Source organism: Maniola jurtina, chromosome 20 (genome assembly GCF_905333055.1).
Source record: "Maniola jurtina chromosome 20, ilManJurt1.1, whole genome shotgun sequence".
Taxonomy (NCBI): domain Eukaryota; kingdom Metazoa; phylum Arthropoda; class Insecta; order Lepidoptera; family Nymphalidae; genus Maniola; species Maniola jurtina.
Genome location: NC_060048.1, coordinates 10,929,741 through 10,950,792, shown reverse-complemented (window position 1 = coordinate 10,950,792; position 21,052 = coordinate 10,929,741). Strand labels below are relative to the sequence as shown.

Here is a 21,052-nt window from a genome sequence, read left to right as displayed (position 1 = left end):
AGGAGTATCAAAGTCGTCCATAATTTAATATTTATTATGTTTAATATTATAAATGCAAAAGTGTGTCTGTCTGTCTGTCTGTCTGCTAGCTTTTCACGGCCCAACAGTCTAAGTGATTTCGTTGAAAGGTACAGCGTTAGCTTACATCCTGGGAAAGGACATAGGCAACTTTTTATCCTGGAAAATCAAAGATTTCCCACAGGATTTTAAAAACCTAAATCAACGCGGACGAAGTCGCGGGCATCACCTAGTTTCACATAAAACATGTTAAAATAACCTGAAATCAGTCACTTCCAAGCATAGATAGTAGATACCTATGTACTTCCAAGCCAGTCTTTTTATGGAACAAAGAGTATGAATGAAACAGTTGTCACCTCTTGGACTATTCGGTCCACACATTCACCGTTTGATGCAGAGGTAACGAGATGTTGTGCAATCCGAGAGGAGACTTGAGCCTTGACGAGCTTATACGGGTAAAGTGATATTTCAACTTTTCATTTTAGTTTTACTTAGTTCATCAGATTTTATAGGTTCCTACCAGCTATCTGTCAAAAAACTAATAAACTAGCAAACAACGAAGGTTAGGTTAGATTTAGATTAGGCAGGAAGGCATTGACCCTGGTCTGATCTGGCGAGAGGCTTCGGCCGTGGCTAGTTACCGCCCTACCGGTAAAGCGCTGTCACCAAGCGATTTAGCATTCCAATACGATGCCACGTAGAACCGATAAGCGGTAGGTATAATGGGTTTAATAAAACCGCCATACCCTTTCTAAGTTAGCCCACTTCCATCTTAGACTGCATTTTTAATTATCACCAAGTGACATCGCAGTCAAGGGCTAACTTATAATGGAATTTAAAAAAAACAACAAAAAAAAACAAAAAAAAAACGACTTTGACAGTAACCACAAACACTAAAAAGGAAAAAATGATTTAATTTATTATCGAATATATTATTATTGTGTATACAAGAGTTAATGTACTTCTATAATAACATTTTTGGAGGCGGTGCTAAATAGCAGCACGAACCGTCTACCAAAAAAAAGTATACAGTCGAATAGAGCCTCCTACTTTTTTTGAAGTCGGTTCTCCATCAGCCCGTATGCGTCCACTGCTGGACATAGGCCTTTCCAAGAGCGCGCCACCAAACACGGTCCTCTGCCTTCCTCATCCACCCGCTCCCCGCCACCTTCTTCAGGTCATCGGTCCAGCGGGCAGGAGGTCGTCCCACACTGCGCTTACCGGTACGCGGTCTCCACTCCAGAACACGTCTGCCCCATCGGCCGTCGGTTCTGCGACAGACATGACCTGCCCATTGCCACTTCAGCTTGCTACTCCTAATAAGCTTGAAGTCGGTTACAAATGTATAAAAATATTGTCGTTTAAATCTCAATCTATTTAAAGTCCGATATTGATCCGTTTAAAGAAATGCGGTTTGACCGGTTTTTTGTCGAGGAATATAATGGAATACGACCGGAACGAAAGTAAAGAAAGCGCGCCAAGAATTCCCAGACACCTGCCGCTCCTGCTTTTATTTGTATGGACAAAAAATGTAATATTTGTGTTGGTGTAATTTTGGTGTCATGTCAAGATGGAATATTGATTTTTCTTTGAATCATTTTGTAAGAGTGGAAGTGGTCATCATGACGTTGTTAGAGTTCCGTACCTCAAAAGGGAAATCGGAACCCTTATGGGATCACTTTGTTGTCTGTCTGTTTGTCCTGTCTGTCAAGAAAACCTATAGGATACCTACTTTCCCATTGACCTAGAATCATAAAACACGGTCATAGTTATCGATCATGATAAGGATCCCATCAAAATTTTTAACTCGGCCACTTGTTCAGTAATGCTTAATTGGTCTTGCCATTTATTGAAAGGTCTAAAAGTATTGCTTTCTTTCTCCTCTCTTGTTTCTCTTTCTTGTTTAGAGTTTTAAGTAGAAGGGATAGCACTAGTTTTAAAGCTACTAATTCATTTTAAAAATTGTGTTCAACCTAACTAGCACCACTGTACCTATTACGAGTATTTAACTCTGATGCCTAATTAAGCGTAGATAGGTCGCTTGTCTCTAGATTCTATCGAAAGATTCGCATCTCCCTATGAGATGGGCAACATTGAGTAATGCAATTCGGACCGTTACTCACGAATTCACTTTCGCTGTTTCATCACGAGCTACAGGTCTTAGTTTAGACACTGAAACAATATTATGACACTAACTACGCTTTTCGTACTTAGGTGTCGATCACACTGTCAACAGAACTTGTACGATTCAAAATAACTTGTAAAAGTCTAATTGAATAAAAATATTTAGAATTGAATTGAATTGAGTTGAATTAACAGTCCAGCGTTCTGATAGCAGAGTTTTGTACCCATCCGTAGCCTAAGCTTCTAAAGTAGGTTTGTGTTTAAAATATTATAATATTATAATAATATAAACCGTGAGAAACTAAAGGGGTATGGTTTTGATAAAACAATCTGCCATACCGCTTCCAGGTTAGCCTGCGCTTCCATCTTAGACTGCATCATCACTTACCACCAGGTGAATTTGTAGTCAAGGGCTAACTTGTATACATCGATGCTTAAGTATCTGAATAAAAGAAATCTTTTGTCGACTTGTTTTCAAAAAGTGTACGTTAGTAATCCAGCGCGCCTACAACGCGCTCGTAAAATATTCCATGCACTAATTATTTTTTATATAAAGAAGGTTTCTAGAACAAAATTAATTTAATACCTACTTAGTTACTTAATGGTGTAATATTAATTAATATTTTTAACACGTAACATAAGACAGACTATTAACAGGTCATTAGAATACTATTCAAAGCCTCAGCCCGAGGTCACAGTTTATGAGAAATGAATGTTATTGAGACTATCTGGGTTGCTTTTAAAAGAAAAGTCATCAATCTTTGCAAATTATCTGTCTTTTAATATTTTGACAGCGTGTGTGCGTTAAGGTGATCGCAAACCATGAGACGATCTAGACGAATTTTTTATACAGAAGTGTAGGTACTTTATTCGTCTGTCCAACTGTCACTGTAATATTAAAAATAAATTATACCAATTGTGAGGTTGAAATTAGGTAGGTATTTTGAAATATCAGACAGTTTTTTAAAAATAAAATTAAAATCAGTGGTACTGAATTTTTGACTTTAAATCAAGGATTTTTGGGTCCGTTTACGTTGAGATTATTGCAATTCGACGTTCGAATTTTGCCAACGTTGGATTTGTTGTTCCGGCGTAAAACAGCCTTTAGTATAAGATAATAAAACGTGTTAAAACTGCGCCTCTTGCAGCTCACTGCGCCTATATGCGGTCACTTTAACTTAATATTATCATTTATCACTTATGCAAGAATTTACGTTCTGTTTATATACTTATTAATTGATTATGTTAAATCACACAGCTAGACAAAATAAAACTATTAACACTTCTATTACTTTGAAACTGCCTATAGCGGCGTATCATCGCAAATATCGTGGGAACTCTTTGATTTTCCGGAATAAGAAGTACTTAGATGTATCTATATACTTAGTATAACTTGAATACCTTCTAGGCAAGAGTGAATAGGCATCTTCTAGACAACTGCGCTCATCATTGCTCTGCGATCTGCCACGCAGATAATTATGATTGTCGACAGACAGACAGACAGACAGACAGACGGACAGGCGGACGGACGGACAGACAGACAGCTAGGCCATCATCATAGGACTTTCATTGCGCCATATCTGTTCGGGCGTTGTGGCGTGCAACATCGAATTATGACTAAGCAGATTTTTTTATGGTTATTAAAATAGTGATGTAGATTCCCTTTTCGTTTGAAGACGCCGGCATCAGGTTGGTAATGACAGGTATTACGGTAGTAATAATATCTGCCTGTCGCCTACTAATGTCACTTTGAGGCTGGTGTTCCACTGTAGTGCTATATTGTGTTAAAATGAAAATTTTTTTTTTGGAATGTTTTATTTAGTGTATGATTTTTGAGCAACAAGTGTAAATTAAAAATTTATAACAGCCCCGACAAGTGAAGGTTACAGTAATTAGAAAAGAGCTAATAATTTTCAAACGACTGAACCGATTTTCTTGGATTATAGCTAGGAACACTCTCGATCAAGCCACCTTTCAAACAAAAAAAAAATTAAATTAAAATCGGTTCATTAGTTTAGGAGCTACGATGCCACAGACAGATACGCAGATACACGGATACACAGATACACAGATACACACGTCAAACTTATAACACCCCTCTTTTTGGTCGGGGGTTAATAAATAATAAGGGATGTGGCTGCAATTTTTTTTTTTAGTAAGAAAGCCGTTTACCTAAAGATGCTTCTACCTTCAATAATTCTAAGCATAACTATAATTATAGACCCTCGACAGCAACACGAATTAGGTTAGCCTGCAGTAATGATCGATTTAAGTTGTATGATAAAAAAACCGGTCAAGTGTGAGTTGGGCTCACATACGAAGGGTTCCGTACCTTCTTCGAAAATAACAACTTTTAATTTTATTTTGTGATGTACCTACCCTAAGCACAAATTCAGGAATTTCGGATTTATCCCTTTAGGTACTTGTGCTATAAGACCTACTTACCTACCTGTCAAATTTCATCATTTTACGTCAATGGGAAGTTCCCTATAGGTTTCTTGCCAGACATGATAGACAGATAGACAGACAACGAAGTGATCCTCTAAGGGTTCTTTTGGGACTTCGTCTGTGTTGGCGTTTGCTGGCGCGCGTGCTCTGCCTTTTTGGAGTTTTTTTTTTTTTTGTTAAAAGTGTCCGGGTTTTGTGTTTTACTGGTGTTTTTGGTGGTATAACTGACTGGGAAGCGCTCTAAAGGGGTGCCGCGCGTGTGTCTGCGAGCGCTGGCACAGACGAGGTCCATACTTGTATAGTGTCCCTAACTTGTAACTGACTACAAACTTGACATTGGCTAATCTTTGTAAAGCCAGACGAGAGAGGAAAAAATGGGTTCTTTTTTTCCTTTTGAAGTACGGAAGCATAAAAAACACACAAGATAGAGTTAGTACTCTGTTTCAGTCTTTCCTAGAAGGAAGCCGTCCTTGCTCTGAGTGTGGTGGAGAAGTCAGGGACCATCGCAGCAGCAAACATAGCTTTAGCATTGCAGAAAGGCGGTTGCTTCGCTTTACCAACGGGTGAGGCACCTAAAAGTTGCTATGCGGTGAAAGGATGTTCGGCCCGCTTAGGTAACCGCCGTATTATGTTTACAACACACCTAAACTTTAATAACTCAAGTGACACTCCGTTTCTTCTTTTTACGAGGTAAAGATGCTTGAATCATAATTATTCACGGTTTGAAACCATTTCAACATCAATAGACCTCGATAGATATGTGGGTGTGCTGGAAAAACACAAGAAATCATGTTTAAGGTATTCCAGATCAAATAAATATCATCATAGCTTTCTAAAATTGTCCGCGACTTCATCCGATTCAAAAATTATCGATGATAATGAAATTGGTATTGATTTTAACTAAGTATATTAGAAGAAGAAGAAGATCTTAATTAGATAAAAAAAAATTGGTTGTCTGTAAAGTCGGTTTACTGACGATAGTTGAACGTGACAACAAAGGCCGATTGTGCTTCTTTGTCGTTCGTTCCGCGCTCTCGCAAGCCTTACATGGAACGCCTCAGAGCGAGGTAACGCCGCATGAGTCATGTTTTTCGTGCGTGCAGCGGGCTCTATCGAATTATAAGACGTTGTCACGTCAAAACTTAAGTCTTGAGACTTATAATTAGATAACTAAGGAACTTAAGTCTCAGGACTTAATTAGAAAGAAAATTGTAGACTTTTTGGCGTAACTACCTAGTAGACTTGGCTGATGATACCAATTATACCTAGATCAATAAAAACCGGTCAAGTGCCACAAATTCACGGTTTTCGAATTTTATGCCTTTACTTGTGCTATATAAGACCTACCCATCTGCCTTTCATGATTCTAGGTCAACGGGAAATACTCTTTAGGTTTTCTTGACAGACACGACAGACGGACAGACAGACAGACAGACAACAAAGTGATCCTATAAGGGCTCCTTTTTTCCTTTTGAGGTACGGAACCCTAAAAAATAACTATGCCATTATTTTGTAACAATAGTAAATGATATAATTATAGCAAAATATTATCATTGCATTTTAGTTGGTTAAGTAGGTAGTTAAAAGGTATAGCATAACATCGCTGGCCTACTGCAGATACGATGTGCTCAGAATAGAGAGGTAGTGAAAGTCCAGGCTGTCCTTACAATAAATCAACACGGTTCCTGCTGCACATTGTCATTGAACCTTTTTTTTTTTTTTTGTTGACGGGGGGGAAATCTTCACAAGATACCCGACCTCTTTGAGGAGAGATCGGGTTATGTGGCATTTGTACCCACTAAAACCCCCTCGATGACCATCCTCAGCGCATATTAAGAGGCTCCGGGAACTCTTACGAACGTGCGCCGGTGCCTCCCCTGCGCGACGCCCAGTGGGCTCATACTGAAAGATGCACTCCCCTGGCCTCGTGCACTTTGCATTTGTCATTGAACCTAGAGTACCTAGAGTAAATGAAAGGTTTTCCCCCCTTGCACAGTGGTGAACGCTGTGGTCTTATTAGTGGGAGACCCCGGGTTCAATTCCCGGCAGGGGGAATTTGGAATTTAATCATACTAATTATAAATGCGAAAGTGTGTCTGTCGGTCTGTCTGCTACCTTTTCACGGCCCAACAGTTTAACTGATTCTGACGGAATTCGGTATAGAGTAAGCTTATATCCCGGGGATGGACATAAGCTACTTTTTATCCCGGAAAATCAGAGTTCCCACGGGATTTCTAAAGACCCATCCGTTTAGCCGATTTGTATGTTTGGTACCGAGGTAGAATGCGTCGATGTTATTGACGGCAACTTTTTATCCCAGAAAATCAAACAAGTCCCACTGGATCTTTAAAAAACTAAATCCACGTGGACGAAGTCGCGGGCATCCTCTAGTAATTTCTAAATTTGCTCTGGCGATTTAATTTCCTGGTACGATGCCGTGTAGAAAGCAAAGCTGGGGTATGAATGGGTTTAATAAAAATTGCCATACCTACTCCTTCCAGGTTAGCCCGCTTCCATCTATGGCTTCCATCTAGACTGCACCATCCCTTGCCAACAGGTAAAATCGTAGTCAAGGGCTAACCTGTACCTATCTGAATTTAAAAAAAACTTAGCACTTACCTATAACCTACTTGACTACCTACTACAGACGCGCCGTTACGACGGTTAAGACGTTTATCTCATATTCGAAGGGTACGAGGTTCGATCCGGGGCACACATTTCTGTGTGTGTGTGTGTGTGTGTGTGAGATATGTGTAAGCAATTAAAATATCACATGCTTTAACGTCGAAGGAAAACATCCTGAGGATACCTGCATAGAGTTCTCCAGAATATTTCATAGGTGTGTATTTCATAGTCTGCCGATCCGCATTTGGCAAGCGTGGTGGAGTATGGCCTAAACCCTTCAAATTGGTGACCCGTACCTATGGACCGATGATCACTACGCCAGTAAAACGATTTTTGACGTGACAACGTCTTATAATTCGATAGAGCCGGCTGCACGCACGAAAAAACATGACTCATGCGGCGTTACCTCGCTCTGAGGCGTTCCATGTAAGGCTTGAAGTGCAAGCGAGAGCGCGGAACGAGCGACAAAGAAGCACAATCGGCCTTTGTTGTCACGTTCAACTATCGTCAGTAAACCGACTTTACAGACAACCAATTTTTTTTGTTAATATGAGTATGCCATAGACTCTATGGTCTTAGTACGTAACCGGCACCATATTTGTTTAGTCATGCGAAAGATTTTTATCTTTATATGGTTGGGATTTAGGACATGTGTAACATCATGAGGCAACATCTAACACTCTAATATTATTAGGGTAAAGATTAGAACAAAGCCGGTCAGCCGGTCAACTTACATAAACCCTTTCACGACAGATCCTTCAGTCACGAGGCACGACTAACCTACCGGTTATTGAGATAGGCTACGGTCAGAATGCGATTTTGAACTATTGAGAAGATATAGCTGTCGTTTTAATCTTTGATAGATTTTTCTGAGGGCTAGCAAAAGAAAATTAAGGTGGAAGCGACGGGCCTGCCCGCGAAATTCAAATTTAATTTGGCTCTTCGCATTTTTTAAACTAATACGACAACGTAGGCTTATGGCATTTTCAATTGCGACAATGGCAGTATCATCCTCACAGGTTTATATAAAAACCTTTACTTGAAAGGGTCCAGGTTAAGAAATTAGCTGTAGTATCGACTAATGTGTCAGAATTAGTCAGAATAGTCGACCCAAGAAATATAGCTACGGCGGCGGTAATTATCCCTTCATGATAATTATCTCTTATGTCAACTAACTTGGGCCCAAGAAATATAACTACAAAAGCATATATCCGTTCATGAATCTCATATGAGAATGACAGAGAGAAAAAGTTAGAGATTTTACGCTTTAGAAAGAAAGGTATTTATTAATTTTTCGGCACAACACTGTGCGAGCTGAATTGTAATTTATTGCCTAACAACAATCGATATTCATTTAAGTCTTTGCGGAGTGAGCCTTATCTACCTGTCTGTAAGCTACTATTAAATATTGTGTGGTTCAAGTTTAACGGCAACCATAACGTAACTTAACCGCTTGATATGCATCTGGCTTTGTCGTTATAAGGTACGGTCGGCGTCAGAATTCGAGTAGCGATTCTACGAAACTATTGCATCAAAAACCTCTCGCACTTATGTCCTTTTTCTATAAACACGTCCCACATACATCTAACGCATGTGCATAACCGTGCCACGCGAATACGATCAAGCTGCTAAACTACTTCGGCCTTTGACTGTATCTACTTTATCAGTCAACGAATTATCGACAGTAGCTGTAAGTATTTAGTCGAACCCTAGCCTTATCTAACGAATTCGACGCCAACAAGAACATAGGTAAGCTGAGCACGGAACGGCTCCCAGCTTGTAGTGTAGGTAAATAACGCGTTTGTCGCCTACAACGCTTTTCACCTATGTAGTGTATGCAAATAACCAAGCGAAAGGTCGTGATTTATGTCGAATTTCCTTTCTATTACTACAAAGGTAGGCCGCCAAAAGATAAAGTGCGGACAAGTTAAGTCACTTACCTAGGTACCTAAAAATTTTTCCACAAAATAATCAGTTTTCCGCAAAGCCGTCTGGTGGGGATGATGCCTGATGGGTACGTCGACCGGCTATATCTAATACGAATTATGGTGGTCGTGCAGGAATTATGCAAACCAGGATAGCATCGTATGAAATCCAAAGTTAATATCGTGAGTAGGTATAGTTACTTTACGGGATACTGTGGCCGGACAGCTCGCGAAGGTCCAACTGCTAGATATAGACCACTTGTAGGGACTTCTACACGCCACGGTCTTGCGCCGCCTGAATCCAGCGGCTCTCTACGACTCGTCTGATGTCATATTCGTCCATCTAGTCTTCCAACGCTGCGCATTCAGGCACTTGGTCGCCATACTAATTACCTAGTATCTTAGGGTGCTACTGCTAACGTCTATCAATCTATCTATAACGATTTTTCGAATTATGTAAGTACCTACCCTGCCCATTGTCACAGCTTCGCAACCCGTTGAGCTATGTCGTTAATCTGGTTCTCCTACAGATGTCCTCATTTCTGATCACGTAGATCTACAAATGTTCAAACACCAAGCCTCATTATAACGACCAGGTAAGATTCGGTACAATATCCGGTGGGATTTACTCATAATTGGATTTCGCAAGCACTCATTTTCGTCTCCGTAATCCATTGTTATTTCCAGTACAGTTCACATAATATTTCCTGTGAACAGTCCATTTATCATACCGTCATCTCTCGTTATTAGGCAAGCGACTTGGGTAAGTGTTAACGGCCGTGCGAAATAATGATAATACCTACCTGCAGTCTTCGCAGTTCCTATGATCCTCTATTAAAATCTTACGTGACCTCGGGCCGTTTAGAAATGTCCTACTCTATACATTATTTCATAGCAACACATAGTAATAATATTAAGTAGGTTCAGGGCCAGACCTTCTGAAAGATTGGATGCTGTTAAAGCCTCAATAGCTCAACCGGTAAAGGAGTGGACTGAAAACCGAAAGGTCGACGGTTCAAACCCCGCCCGTTGCACTATTGTCGTACCTACGACTAGCACAAGCCTGACGCTTAGTAGGAGAGGAAAAGGGAATATTAGTCATTTAACATGGATATTCTTTTAAAAATAATAATATTATAGGCATAGTCCCACATACCCTCCATGTACGGCTAGCTGGTTGGTTGGCTTGGCTGGCTGGCTAGCTTCCGGGGGGTGAGGGGGATGAGTAAACGCAGTCTCCAGCGATAAAAAAAGGTTTATCTACGAAATTATCTGTGAGTGTAACTAGTGCGCTCTGAACAAGTAGGTAGGTAGATATAGCTACCTTTTTTTTTTCGTGAGGAAAATGCGTCATGGATACCACCGGGGGAGCAGTGGTTAGTCGGACTCCTACCGACTAAAACCTCACTAAGTTTCATCCCATCTGCTGCAACCCGCAACACTTAGGCACACGGGGAGATTACCTGGCTAGTACCTACCCCTAGATTTAGCTACCTAGTCGTCTGAAAAGGAGGCGTATTGCAGGTATCTTATTTAAGACTGTATTTTATACTTATAGCCTATAAAATATCCAGTGACGGATTAAGACTACTTGATGCCCTAAGCAATCCATGCCTGTGGGCCTCCCTATCCATAATAGGTATGTCAACTAGAATCGGTCTTTAAACCTTTACCGCCTAAAAACGTTAGTTTTTTGTATAATAAGATGATGAGATGTAACGTACTTTAGAAGTGGAGTAGGTGCGACAACAATAAAAACCAAAGGATAAAATTTATTGAAATGCGCCTTGCGGCTTTCGGGGGCATTCGGATTGTCGAATGCACAAGCGGGCAGCGAGTGGGCAAGCGGGAGTGGGGTTATGACTCTTGGTCGGACTCTAATCTCTATGTCAACTTAAAACGCGCGAATTTTCAAATTAGTCCTAAAAACTTTTTTTGGTATGGTTTTTGGTGACGTGAGAGTGAGACGTGAGGACGGATTTTTTTTTGTGCTTCCTCTGGTGCCCCCTCAGACGTGATGCGCTAGGCAATTGCTTACTTTGATTAAGGGTTATTCCGTCACTGAAAATATCCCTGTTGGTTCTAAAGAGAAATGCCCGACGGATTGTGTGCCAGCCAATCAGAGGTGATTGCAATCGTCACACCGTGTGGCTGTCGAAGGCAAACCCTTTTATTATGGTCAGAGGTGCTGGGCCTTTCACCTCTAAGATTTATGACACACCTACTTACCGATAATAATATTATGTAAGACGAATTCTACTGTTACTCAATGGTTTGACAAGAGCTGATCGATGTATGATCGAACGCTCCATTTTTATCTACTTACCTAGTCAATCGCAAAACAAGTAGTCCAATCTAAAATTGCATCAAGGCAGTTTGCCAAGCTTGGCAGAGATCTGTTTTTTCGGGTTCCGTACCCAAGGGTGCCAACGGATTACATGACCCTACTAAACCTCCTCTATCCGTCCGTCTATCTGTCAGAGGGCTATTTATTTATCTAGTGAACCGTAAATATAGGTAGAGTTGAAATTTTCTCAGAATGTTTTCTATTGCCACTATAAGAATAAAAATCCCAAAAAGGCCGCCATGAAATTTAAAATAATAATATGTGTTATTTCTTGTACAATGGTACGGAACCTTTCGTATGTGAGTCCGACTCGTGCTTGACTGATTTTTTGTACAATAGGCAGTCATACGCGGTACGCCTAGATTGGCCTACTGTTTTGCGCCAGCTACAGGTATCAAAAACCAATCGACTTTTAATTTTAATTATCTTCTGGGGAAAAATAAATAAAATACACAAGGTTATCACAATAAAAAATTTATTATTCTATATAACATAACATCGGACCGTAACCGTGGATGAAACGACAGTATATTACAAAATAGGTTTGTTATTATACGATACATGGCTGCTTGTTTGTATGGATTAGTGGTCCATACACGCTTTCATTTGATAACTTTAATGTTAAAAATGTTCAAAAAATAAAACTAATTTAACACTGTACTTGCACATAGGTAAAATCAAAGTCAAACTTTGAATTACGTACAATTCCATTTCCAAAATCATCATAACTCTCTAAGGCTGAGACCTATGGAGGGCACTTTGACTTGGCTCAGATTTAACACTGTTAAAAACGAGACAGCATTATACCGCTGGCATAAATCTGTCTCGTTTTAACTAAAACTTACGTCTAAGCAAAGTCAAAGTGCACTCTATAGATTCCAATCTCAGAATAGGGGGTTTAACCCGTAGTCCACCATACAGGCCAAGTCCAGATTGACTGACTTTACAGCTTTGAGAACATTGCTAGACGTTAAACTACTTAAATTTTTATACATAGCAAGTAGCTTAATAAATGCCAATATAGATCTATAAGTAACCAATCATACGACTAGATTTACACTTCAAGTTGTGACAATGACGTAGCCTTAGGCGCAACGCACACCACCAGAGATGAAGCGCGGTGTTTTTCTTGGTAACAACTCAAACTAAGCTTTATTTACTTTGACATAATGGGCGGGGGCGCGTTCTCCGTGTTTTGTTTCCAGTATACCAATTTTAACGTAATGTTATAGTAAAGGAACTTGTAACAAAACGTCGATGCTTCTATTTTTCTTCGATTCCACGTCAGCTTCAGCCTAATATTTGACGTCGATTGAGGATGAAAACCGAGAGTTTTTCACTTTAGTTCACTCTCGTTATGTTACATTACATAAAGCTGAGTTTAAGACCGAGGCCACACTATGCGTTTCCGGTGCGTTGCAATGAATTTGAGCATTACATCGCACCATCTCTTTCCGTCTCGTCTCTCTGGTCCCAATTCCTTTGCGCGTGCAGTGCGGCGCCACATATGAGACTTCGTAACGCATCATGTACATTAGTCCTGTGTCAGTCACGACCGATTCGGTCATTTGACTGAGGTCGCGCAAAAGTACTGATGAACGAATCAGTCGTTTTTGACCGATCCGGTTCAACCAGTCGCCACGAACCGAGAACGAAGAATGAAACTAAAAAATATTGAAAGAAATGATTGATCTACAGATCATAGTAAAATAGTAATAGTAAGTAATAATATATAGATATGGACTAGGTAGGTATATTTTCCCAATATTTACCCTTGTTGTTATGCTCATTGTAAAATCGTAGGTATCTACTTACTTCATTTAGGCAACACGTGTATATGAGATGCATAAGGTTTTTAGTATGTATAAATCTTAATATAATGATTAAACACGTTTAAAAATAAAAGCTCAATTAAAAAGATAGGTAATTAGTTACATCATAACAGTGCATACAATCGGGAAAAATATTACAATAATGCAGCGATTTTGAACCCGCGTCGTCGGACGACCTATAACGAAACGCGAAACTATACGAAACGAGCGTGCGCAATCGAGACTTGGAGTCTCATCGTCCGATTCACGACTGACGACTGAGACTGAATACCGAATACCGATACATTCGTGAGGAACGAAGAGCAATCATGACTGATTGGATCGAAGTACCGAAGTACCGAAAACCGAACGACTGATGACTGATGAACGACCGAAAAGATCTCAGTCGTTGCTGTAATCAGTACTTGAACGACCGAATCGCAGAGAATGAACGATTGACACAGGACTAATGTACATGATACATCCATATGTATAGGATGAAGCAGTGGCTCCGCGCCGCCGATGCAACGCATCGTGTGGCTTCACTCAGTTGTTATCAAAAGGATGTGGATGTGTCCACTCCGGCTGTTTGCGCTGGCCCTTAGGCAATAAACTTTTTAATTTTTAATTTTCAAATTGTGTAGGGACCACTATGATACCTGACCTCTAAAATCGATGATTTCGGGAATAAATAAAATTAATATTTAAAACAGTGTGGTGACATTAAATAATAATATTGGACGTATTCTCTGAAAAACATTCCATTCCACAATCAAGTCAAAATGGAGAACTGATTCTGACCTGTTATTATACTGTAATCGCCCAGATGGTATCAGTTAGTTCAATTAATTCTGACTTGATTGTGATTTTTTTCTGAAAATATGTCCTTTTATGATATAGGTATTTTTATACATATAGAGCAAAGACGCGGTATACGAGTAATGTACTTAGATAAAGAGCTAAGTTTACTTAGTACTTACTTGAAAATTCAACATTATAATATAACTTTTAAAGCATTGCGTGACCTAAACATAAACCTGTTAGGCAATTGTCAGACCGCAAGTAATGAGCGAGAAAGTACTTGAGCTTTTTAGCCTGAAACGAGTAGGCGAGCAACGAGAAGCGAGTAGGTGTAATAGTTTTGTCGTTGAACGAGTTTTTCTTTGATAGCTCTAGTCGCTGCGACAAATTAGTGGAAAGAGTTGTCGCCGGCATGCATGGTACATGATCATCTATTTATATATTGTGTATCTCTTTTACTGAGACGAAATCACACATTGATTGTAAGTTTTTGAGCGAGAAAATAGTATATAGCTAGTCGCTTCCTTGTTGGCGGTGGGACAAGTGCCTTACGCGGGTATAAGTCACACAAGCTATAGTTTAAGATACTCGTGACTTTAGCAAGTCTATGTTTATTATTGCACGGCGTATAGTGCACACCGTGCAATAATGAACAAACTAAGTCACACGTATCGGCAATGTATAGTACTGCCACTTTAATAAGCTACGCCGATATACCTGCGCAGAAATTTTATTTTTGAATGGCGCGAAAATATGTCCGCTATTGGTTGTTGCTAAGCGCCATGTTTTTTACGCGCGTATTATGAGCGAGATAGTACGAGTTTGTTATTCTTGTATTTAAAACCTTAACATCAAGCAATAAGGTCTATATTTCATTGGTGTACATTCGGTTTTAGTCGACGTTGGGTTGCGCTTTTCTGCCCAAACGAATTTTGCCCATGCGGCTTATAAAAGTGGTAATACTGTTAACTCATAATTATACAGATTTCATTTTTTAACTCTTCGTTACACCATGCAAATTTCGCTACACACCATTCTCAAATTAATCGAAAATAAATAGAATGCCATACCAGATGGACATCTTTCCAACAAATAATACATTTTTGAAATACACATATTATGAGTATAATTCGAGGTTGTCATACAATTATGCGATTATAAAAAATATATAATATTTCTGGTATGTCGCCTTTAATGATAATATTCACAGGAGATGAGACTTCGAGAGCTGTAATTTGAACTTTTTTCTTTATAGTTGTATTCCTCATTCCTGGTGGTTATGACCCCTTTCTATTAATCGCATACCTATAAGGCGTTTCTTGAGATACTAATGTGGTGAGTTCCCAGATCTTTCCAACTCATAGGTTTAAGTTATTTTCATAAAGATGTTAGTGATAATACCCGGGACAGTAGCATGTGAAGAAAAGGTGTGCATGAGAATGATTTAATTGATCATGAAGAATGAGTAGATTACAAGAGACCAGACTTTTTTAAGGAGTTTGATCTAACTAACAATCTAACAGAATGGAATAGACGGTTTATAGCTGAGTCTTAAAACTTGAGAAAGCTTGGGAATAAGTTCTCTTAACAGCTTTGATAGTTCTGGTAAGTTTAAGTGATATTGTGAAATGGTGATAGTAAAAAGAATACCTGGCTGAGTTGGTTGTGGGTTTCTTTTCAGATTAGGACGCGTTTAGAACCCTCATAGCTTTATTGTTATTAGTTAATTCCGCAATTGACAGTCAAAAAGTCTACAATGGAATCCAATTTGAAATGATATAGAAAAGATTTGGGGAATCTTAAAAACCTAAATCCACGCGAACGAAGCCCCAGGAATAAGCTAGTATAGACAGAATAAGAGGCCAGATATCGTTGTATTGAATATGTTCTAAACATATTCATTGAAGAGACCAGACTGTTTTTCCGGATTGTTTGATCATTCGAACTAACAAACAGAACAAAATAGAAGATTCACAGCTGAGTCTAGACTCAAGTATTTAGCACAGTTTCCCCCTATAACGTATACACACCCAGGAATCTTAAAAAACCTAAATCCACGCGGAGCAAGCCGCGGGAATAAGCTAGTATGGATTTATGAATCAGAGGCCAGATATCGTTGTATTGAACGTTTATATGAAGTCGTCGAAGTCGTCGTCGTAGTTACCGTACGCGTCGTATTGGTTGAGGTGAGCCTGGAACAACAATAAATCATTTTAGCATTCAACCCATCCTTACTGTTATCTATAGATGGCACATTTCACAGGTAGCATGTGAAAAAAATCATGTGAAAAGCCTTGTAATAGTTAAGCACTTGCTACCTTACTTAAAATAGCCTGTGAAAAATCACAAAGCAAAATCTCTCAAAGTTTGAAAATTATTACATACTTGATGATGCCCACGACTTTGTACGCGTGAATTTAGGTTTTTTAAAAAACCTGTGGGAATTCTTTACTTTTCCGGGATAAAAAGTTGCCTATGTCAATTTCCGTGACAATTTATATGAAACTCTTTACATTTGATACAGAGTTTCATCATCATGGTACAGAGAATCATACAAATCGGATAGACGGATGGACGGACATACAAAAAGCGGAGACTTACACTAGGGGCTTCTTTAGAGAAAGATTCAAACAAAATGACGTGTTATGTCATATTCAACCTTTATGCAATGTATTAAGGTTATATATGACACATGTCCTCTGAATCATCCTCTAAAGATGCCCCTATCTTAACTATGAATTCCAGTGTTATAACATGGCACCCATCAGGTAAGGAACACTAAAAAGGAAAATCTGACTGACTGTAAGCTCAAAGCATTGGGCCTAGATCTAGAAACTTGACATTTTAAGACTTGTCCCGCAAAATGACGTCATCATGGCACTAGTAAAGACAAGAATGTTCACAGCACTGTGTTTTAGGAGAGGTGTATTAGAATGACATCTAAACTTATAGTTGACACTCTCCTAAATACACTTGGTAGCATGACTAGCAGAGTGAGGGAGTGAGGGACTGTACGGAACCCTCGATACGCGAGTCTGACTCGCACTTCGTCAATTTTTTAATTCTAATGTCTATGCTAACACTACAATACCATATATTTATACTGGGTAGTGAGTCTTAATAAAGCTTACGTTCTTAATAAATATTATGCATGGTTACGGTCTTAATAAATATTATGCATGATTACTAATTAGATTGATAAAATACTTACATTATCCCCTTCCACTTTTAATTTGGCTTTGCCCTTGCCCTTGGTGGGCTTCTTGCCCTTATCATTCTTCTCTGCCTTCTGTTTCTCTATGTACAGGTTGTCCACTGTCAACTTTATCCTCTTGATGTCAGCCGATGGCACTGTTAACAAAAATTGTGAAGTTATAATATTTATTAGATTCCATTGGGATCCATCACAGATTAACACACTAACATTTTTTTAATCTACTGATACCCACAACTTGGTCCGCGTGGATATCGGTTTTTTAACCCCGCGGGAACTCCTTGTTTTTCCGGGTTAAAAAGCAGCCTGTGTGAAATCAGTATATAAAGCTATCTCCATTCCAAATTTCAACCAAATGTCCAGTAGATTTTGCGTGAAAGAGTAACAAATACACATACACAGACACACGCATGCACAAACTCACGCACGCACGCCACACACAAACTTTCGCCTTTATAATATTAGTGTGATATACTAAAACGACTAACAAACACTAACCACATGAACTTTGTAAATATAATATAGGTACCTAAGGAAAATGTTATGATGAAAACAAAAAAGCTTTACTATGGATGATACCCGCAACTTCATCTGCTTGGACATGTTCTCAAAAATTCTGCAAGATCGCTTGGTGGCACAGCTTTGCCAGTAGGGTAATAAGTAGCCACGGCTGAAGCCTCCACCAGACTAGATCAGAAATTTTAGAAATTATAAAATTCCAAACGCCTGTCGGCAATCGAACCCGGGACCTCCCACTAATAAGACCACAGCACTTACCACTTCGCCAGAGAGGCCATCAAAAACGTCACGTGCCTAGAATAGAACCTCTGATAGGAGGCTGGATGTTTTAACCACTAAGTTATCATACTTATACTCACTTTGTAAAACAATATTTTTGACGAGATCATCAATAAAAGCAGGGAACTCCTCCCTGCTTTTGTAGAAGGTGATTTTCTTAGTCAGGAGGTCTGCAAACTCTGTGAACTCCTCCTTGGTTGTTGGGTTGAAACTGTCCAGTTTGCCTGAGCCACCCACTTCCGTTATACCTGCAAATAAAAACCAGACTCTTTAGAAAATGCATACTAATATTTTTAGGGTTCGTTATCTCAAAAGGAAAAAAGGAACTCTCACTTTGTTGTCTGTCTGTCTTGTTTGTCAAGAAAACCTATAGGGTACTTCCAGTTGGTAATCATGAAATTATAGCACAAGTAAAGGAAAAAAATCCAAAAACCGTAAATTAGTGGTTACATCACAAAAAAATTAATTAAGATACCAATACCAAGTGGGGTATCATAAATATGAAAGAGCTGTACCTGAACTATTTCTAAAACAAACTTTTACTTATTTTTATGCATAATAGTATTTGATTTATCATGCAAAATATTTCTGGCACAGCTTCTGTTTTGGTGTCAGCTTCTCTTCCTTATCTGCCAACTGCTTTTGTTTGAAGAAGGTAACTTACCAAAAGTTTCCAATGCAAGTCGCAGGTCAGACTCCTCCTGAAGTTTCTGGCGACGCAGCTTCTCTGCCAACTTCTGTTCTGGCGTCAGCTCCTCTTCCTTATCTGCCAACTGCTCTGATTTCTCACGCTCTAGACGCTATAATTAAATAAAAACATTCAATAATCATACTTGGACACCCTAGCAGCTGCAATAAGCAGCATTGTAAGAGATAGCCTACATCCCTGAGACGGCTAATAGACATAGGCTATTTTTTATCCTGGCAAATCTGGAAAGAGTTCTTGAGGATAGGTGAGGTCGTTGATGATGAAAGTGGATTTGAAGAAGTCCACCAGGTTTTTTTTTGACAAAAGATAGCTTGCATTCTGGAGATGGACATAGGCCACTTTTTATCTTGCAAAGTTTGAATTTATAAAAACCTAAAGCCACAAACAGTCTTGGAAATCATCTATTAAGTATAATGTATTAATTAAATTGATATTGCCTCTTGCAAATTGAGAAAACGCTAAGTTTTGTTGGCTTCTTGGAGGAGAATTTACTTTCTGAACCAACAGTAATCTCAGGTCTATAGCTTTGACTTTGCTCAGACTTAAGACACTGTTAAAGTGAGACAGCATTATATCCCTGGCTGGCATAAATCTTTTTTGTTTTAACTGAAACTTAAGCCTGAGCTACAAAGTACACTCTATATTCAGCCTCAATATCATTCATATGAGCTACAAGTTCAAATTCATTAATTTTTTTAATTAAGTATGTAATTAATTTAAATAATAATTAAATAAAATACATGTGAAATATTTTGTAGATTAATTACAACACAACATTGGTATGATTCTCTGTAGAAACAATTATAAAATGATAAGAAATATTTCACAAGCAACTGTATATTATTGCTCTACATAAATTGCAACACATACTTAGAATATTGAATTGAAATGCTGTATGATAGGCAGTGGGAATTGTGACATTGACAAGTAAATGAACTTTACCAACCTCTTTTTCAGCGATTTTTTCTTGTATTTTCTTTTTTGGCTTGGCCGGGGGAGGGGCTGGGGTGGCCTCCTTTTTCTCCTCATCTTTTTTTTCTTCCTCCTCGTCCTCCCAACTGTCCTGTAAGATAAGCTGACGTCAACACGTAGTTCGATTGAGGTTATGTCCTTCAATCACACTCTAATCAATATGTCGTTGCACCTATCACTTCTAGAGCAATTTCAAGTATTTGGCAGCTGCTTCGGTTACTTACCTTGACGGTCTCTTCCTCGTCCTCACCCTCCCATCTGTGGGCCGACGTCAACGTGGTCGGGAGTTTTGGTTCGAAGTTCTCTGCATCTGCGAAAATACATACGTAATGCGTCACATCTGGAACTCACTAGAACATTAAATCACACGAAACCGATACGCACCCCACGACACGTCCATGATTGCGGACGTCTATAGCACCGATCTAATTTCGCTTACTTTTCACGCGAAAGACAAAATCAGACAAGACGGGCAACTTGCAGGTTTTTCAACACAAGATGTCTCCCGAATCGACAATTTTTCCTAACAATAACAATTCTCAGGCGAATTTTGTCAAACGATCGAGACTTTTCTGCATTGAACACGACCGAGTTGGAAAAAGGTAAACAAGTGACATAATTTCAATAAATTTTCAACGGAGTTACAATCGGAATTTGTTACGCAAAAATATGACTCCATCGCAAACGATAAAATCCGAATCACTAATAATTTCAATATGGCCGCTAGACAGTTTGTTGCAATGTTGCCAGGGCTCTTAAAATAAAATCATTTTTTTTTTCTCTCGATCGTCTGGCTTTACAAAGATTAGCCAATGTCAAGTTTGTAGTTATTTGTAACAAGTTAGGGAAACTATACAAGTATGGACTTCGTCTGTGCCGGCGCCCGCCGACACACGCGTAGTACCCCCTTAGAGCGCTTCCCAGTCAGTTTTAACAAAAAAAACACTTCAAAAAGACACAGCACGCGCGCCAGCTAACACCAACACAGACGAAGTTCCCTTTTTGAGTTTGACCATAGTTTGACACTCAATAAAATCATGGATGTACGAAATAATAATTCATACGAAGTAGTTAGGTACTTTCTAATTCCATGCATAAAAAGTACATTTCATTTCTTAAAAAGTTACAGTCTGTAGAAACCATGATAAATATCGTATGTTTCGTGGAATTAGCTATAGAAATCAGGCGTTCTTAGAGGTAACTGAACAATTTAGGAATTTACAATAAATTGTGCTATGGCAAAGTTACCCCACCGGTTGT

General features: G+C 39.1%; 1 protein-coding gene and 1 long non-coding RNA gene across 2 annotated transcripts; one reads left to right on the top strand and one right to left on the bottom strand.

Moving 5' to 3' along the window:
- Positions 1-490: 490 nt before the first annotated feature.
- Positions 491-16,492, top strand: LOC123875580. The gene is made up of 3 exons (XR_006798173.1): positions 491-502; positions 8,306-8,310; positions 16,408-16,492. It is a non-coding gene; the product is annotated as an uncharacterized LOC123875580 (long non-coding RNA).
- On the bottom strand, positions 11,946-20,514 carry LOC123875573 (eukaryotic translation initiation factor 3 subunit J). The gene is made up of 8 exons (XM_045921477.1): positions 20,177-20,514; positions 20,017-20,102; positions 19,767-19,883; positions 18,776-18,911; positions 18,192-18,359; positions 17,311-17,450; positions 13,774-16,291; positions 11,946-13,027 (listed from the first exon to the last, which is right to left on the bottom strand). Exons 1-7 carry the CDS (start codon positions 20,190-20,192, stop codon positions 16,229-16,231), a joined length of 726 nt encoding a protein of 241 aa, XP_045777433.1. The 5' UTR covers positions 20,193-20,514; the 3' UTR covers positions 11,946-13,027; positions 13,774-16,228.
- Positions 20,515-21,052: the final 538 nt, after the last annotated feature.

What these genes read in the sequence shown, in the direction of transcription:
- LOC123875573 (XM_045921477.1), bottom strand. An exon ending in AAAAAATCGCTGAAAAAGAG is followed by an intron (nt 18,912 to 19,766) that starts GTTGGTAAAGTT and finishes ATTTAATTATAG; the next exon opens with CGTCTAGAGCGTGAGAAATC. An exon ending in ACTTGCATTGGAAACTTTTG is followed by an intron (nt 18,360 to 18,775) that starts GTAAGTTACCTT and finishes TTTTATTTGCAG; the next exon opens with GTATAACGGAAGTGGGTGGC.